The following is a 3,481-nucleotide window of genomic DNA, read 5'->3' as shown; positions in this document are numbered from 1 at the left end:
CCTGTTTACTCCAACAACTCGGATCCCTTTCAAACGAGCGTCCTGGAGGACTTCTCTGAAATCAAAACCACGTGTCAGCGCGCGGCTTTCTGAATGAAGAGTTGATCCCAATGCAAGCTGTCCTTCGTCCAACCCCGGGGAGAGTGCTCATTTGATGAACCCGCGTGCGTAATTACAGCGCGCGTCTTCTGCACCGGCTGCCTTTAGCCTGTCGTATCATTTGCAAATTAGGAGCAGATTAATGTGGCCGCTTCACTCAAATTATGTGGGCCGAGTTGTGGTCGCATGGGTCTGAAATATTCTGCATTTTGTGGGTCTGTGTGAGATCAGTGCATAAAAAATGTATGGACAGCAGAACGAACCCAAAGGCACGGCGTTTAAAAATCTACTTTTACATTAAGTTGATCCTTAAACCGGCCTGACAAAGGGCTCTCATCTGTTTGTGACAGTTTGTTAAGCCCCAATGGTTTCAACAAATCCATTCAGGCCTATTCAGAACCAGCGGGGCCTGAATGGGCACGAGCCGGCTGCTTGGGGCGGTTTTTGTCCTATTTGGTCCACTTGGGAGGAAGTTTATAATTGGACACGTGTTTTGTCTGCTTTAAAGGTACTTAGCCTTTTGTTTTTCTGTTATTATAAAGCAATGAACGATCCGTGAGGATGCGTCCTTGAGCGCTCCTCTTCTGTCTTTAGAACTGAGTGGCGCGCAGAGGAGCGCGCGAGGCCCTGAAGTATTTAATCTGGACGTGCGCACAAGTGAGGTTCACACAGGTATACCACATCAGGTTCTGATACATGTGCATCTCTGTCAAAGAAGGTTGTGTTTTACATCATGGAGGACATCAATCTGCTGTTTAACTATGACCAGGATACAGAGTTTGCATTTTGGGGACAAACGGACCAACACGGTCCGTCTCAGGCCCAGCTGGACTCCTTTCTAGTGGACTGCAGTGCAGTTAGCGGCCAGCTCTCCCCCTGGTCCGGGATCCCGGACGCGCAGCTGAATTTCAACGACCTGCACGCGCAGTCACCAGGAGCAGGGTTCTGCGCAGAGGCGGACAGCTCCACCGGCGCAGACTGCGTAGACAGCGCGCGCAAGCACGGCTTGCATCTCCCGCACAAGGTGCAGCGGCACGCCGCCAACATCCGGGAGAGGAAGAGGATGCTGAGCATCAACTCGGCCTTCGAGGAGCTGCGCTGCCACGTGCCCACCTTCCCATACGAGAAGCGGCTGTCGAAGATCGACACCCTGCGGCTGGCCATAGCCTACATCGCGCTGCTGCGGGAGATCCTGCTCTCGGGCTGCGACCCCAAGTCCTACGTGGACGAATGCGTGAAGAACGGCTACAAGAATCAGAGCGACGCTGCGTGGAACACCAGCGGTGAGCTGCACCTGTCCACACTTGCGCCGCACAGCTTCACGCACGCGGGGTTTACTGCAGGGCGGAGGGGGGTCAGTGAGTGGGTCGTTTCCTTTATTTCTACTGATAGTTTTGATAAAATTGATATTTAAAATGGGTTTTCTGATGATTATGAGTCTTTTCATTCTTTTATTTTACTTACAGACCTTCAAAGATCAGAATGAAAAGAAAAATAACTATACATTTTTGGGGGAAAGTCAAATTTTTAATCAAAAACTCGATTTCATCCATGAAAATGTAATAAACATTCAAATCCTTGACTTCTCAAACCTAATTTACAGAACGAACATGATGGTGGGGCAGTTTTTATGAACTATCTGGCAGAAGCCTGTTGGTCACATTCATGAATCTGACCAACATTTTCAGTTTACAAAGTTTGTAAGTGTATAATTTTAGAAGCTTATTTAACTTCCTATTAATTTTATTCTGATTCTGATCAAAAGTTCACTAGTGTGGTACACATCCACAAAAGCTTTTAAGGAAGGAATAAATTGTGAAAAACTGAGATCATGATTATCGATAAGAAAAGGCAAAACTAGAAAAAAAGAGACATTTTACAGATCCAATTTCTGACTTTACCTTGAGATAACAAAGTAGTGATTAAAACGTTAGCTGTACATCTTATTTTGAAACCACACATTAAATCGGGAGTTTGATGAGACAAAACTTTTTAAATTTACCCCAAAAACAGGGGTATATAAAATTGGAGGAGCTCTTTTATAGAAATCATTTAGGGTTTCTGTAAGACACAAAGATGACCCAGTTTGTCAGTTTTGATCAAAAGAAGTCATCAAAAACCTAGAACCTTTTACTTTGAAGGAGTGGAGATGCACATAACAAATATTTTTTACAAAAAATATGGACAACAACAATAATACTAATAACAAGCTCATTGGCCTTTTGGTAGAGTGTCCGCCGTGCGACTTGGAAGTACTCAAGTACTCTCCTGGTAGTTAAAAAAAAAATTCACTATGTATAAACCTTTAAAAGCACAACAAGAGCAGCTGACAGAAGAATGAACAGTTAAGAGTTTTTTCTATTTGTTTATTCTATTTTATTTTATTTTATTTTGTTGTCACAGTAAAAGAATTTCCTGCAGGATTTCTGAATTCTGTGGAAATTAGGTGAAAGTTTTACATTAAATTTTAGCCGGATAACTGAAATCAGTTTTTTTTTAGTGATAGATTGGCTTAAATTCTTATTTTTAAAATACATAAATGTGAAAGAATTGCAATTAGAGAACCCTGTAAAATGTGACCATTGTTCATTATTAAAGGGGAAATCCTGCTATTAAACATCCCTGTAAGCAGACTGTTGCATGTTTCTCAGCGCATTTATTTTTACTTGATAATGAGGATTATCTCTAAAACCTTGCAGACTTTTCTTGCTCTCCTTGATCAGACTCCAGCTGCATGAAAGTGTCCTTCAACTGTTTCAAACCTGTATGTTTGCAGTGATTCTGTTTTTTTTTCTTCTTCTTTTTTTGCTCCACACTGACAGATCTGACCGCCCGCCTTTCTTGGATAAAGTGGGATTAAATGAGCGGTAGAGTGTGAAGATGCGGTAAGGAGGTGGATGTGGGGGCTGCGCCTGCAGATCTACATCTGCAGACTTCTCACCAGGTCACAAACCCCAGGCTCTCTCAACCTTTTCTGCCACTGTGTCCTCAGTGGATTTCAGTATTCAGCTTTCTTATTGGCGAGTAATTGAGAGCCATTGTTTGTGCGGCAGGGTGGGGACAGAGAGTTGGCCCGGCTTTCTCCTCAGAGATGGCACTTGTCTCACTGGCATGAAGCTGAATGGACTTGTTGAAGGCTCATACTTCTGCACTGAAGTGCTTTCGGGACTCCTCATGCGGCTGCGGGTCGATGTGTTAAAAAGAGTCTTAATGATGCAAATGAGATGAAGATCGGTGTGATGTTTCTGAGCATGTCAGCTGCTGTTTTGTAACCATGAGAGTCGACTTCTGTTTGTTTCACGAAAAGCTCTCTGGTTTGTTGTTGTTTATTTATTATAATTTTTTTTAATCAAATTTGGTTTTCATTATATGAAATTAAACA

The 3,481-nt window shown here is 43.1% G+C and overlaps 1 protein-coding gene across 1 annotated transcript; it reads left to right on the top strand.

The window, feature by feature from the left end:
• Positions 1-525: 525 nt before the first annotated feature.
• LOC110017401 (pancreas transcription factor 1 subunit alpha-like) lies at positions 526-3,481 on the top strand. Its single transcript, XM_020713162.2, has 2 exons — positions 526-1,382; positions 2,922-3,481. Exons 1-2 carry the CDS (start codon positions 833-835, stop codon positions 2,957-2,959), a joined length of 588 nt encoding a protein of 195 aa, XP_020568821.1. The 5' UTR covers positions 526-832; the 3' UTR covers positions 2,960-3,481.

Source organism: Oryzias latipes, chromosome 21 (assembly GCF_002234675.1).
Source record: "Oryzias latipes chromosome 21, ASM223467v1".
NCBI classification, from domain to species: domain Eukaryota; kingdom Metazoa; phylum Chordata; class Actinopteri; order Beloniformes; family Adrianichthyidae; genus Oryzias; species Oryzias latipes.
The sequence above is the reverse complement of the archived record's forward strand: the minus strand, read 5'-3'. Positions and strand labels throughout refer to the sequence as shown.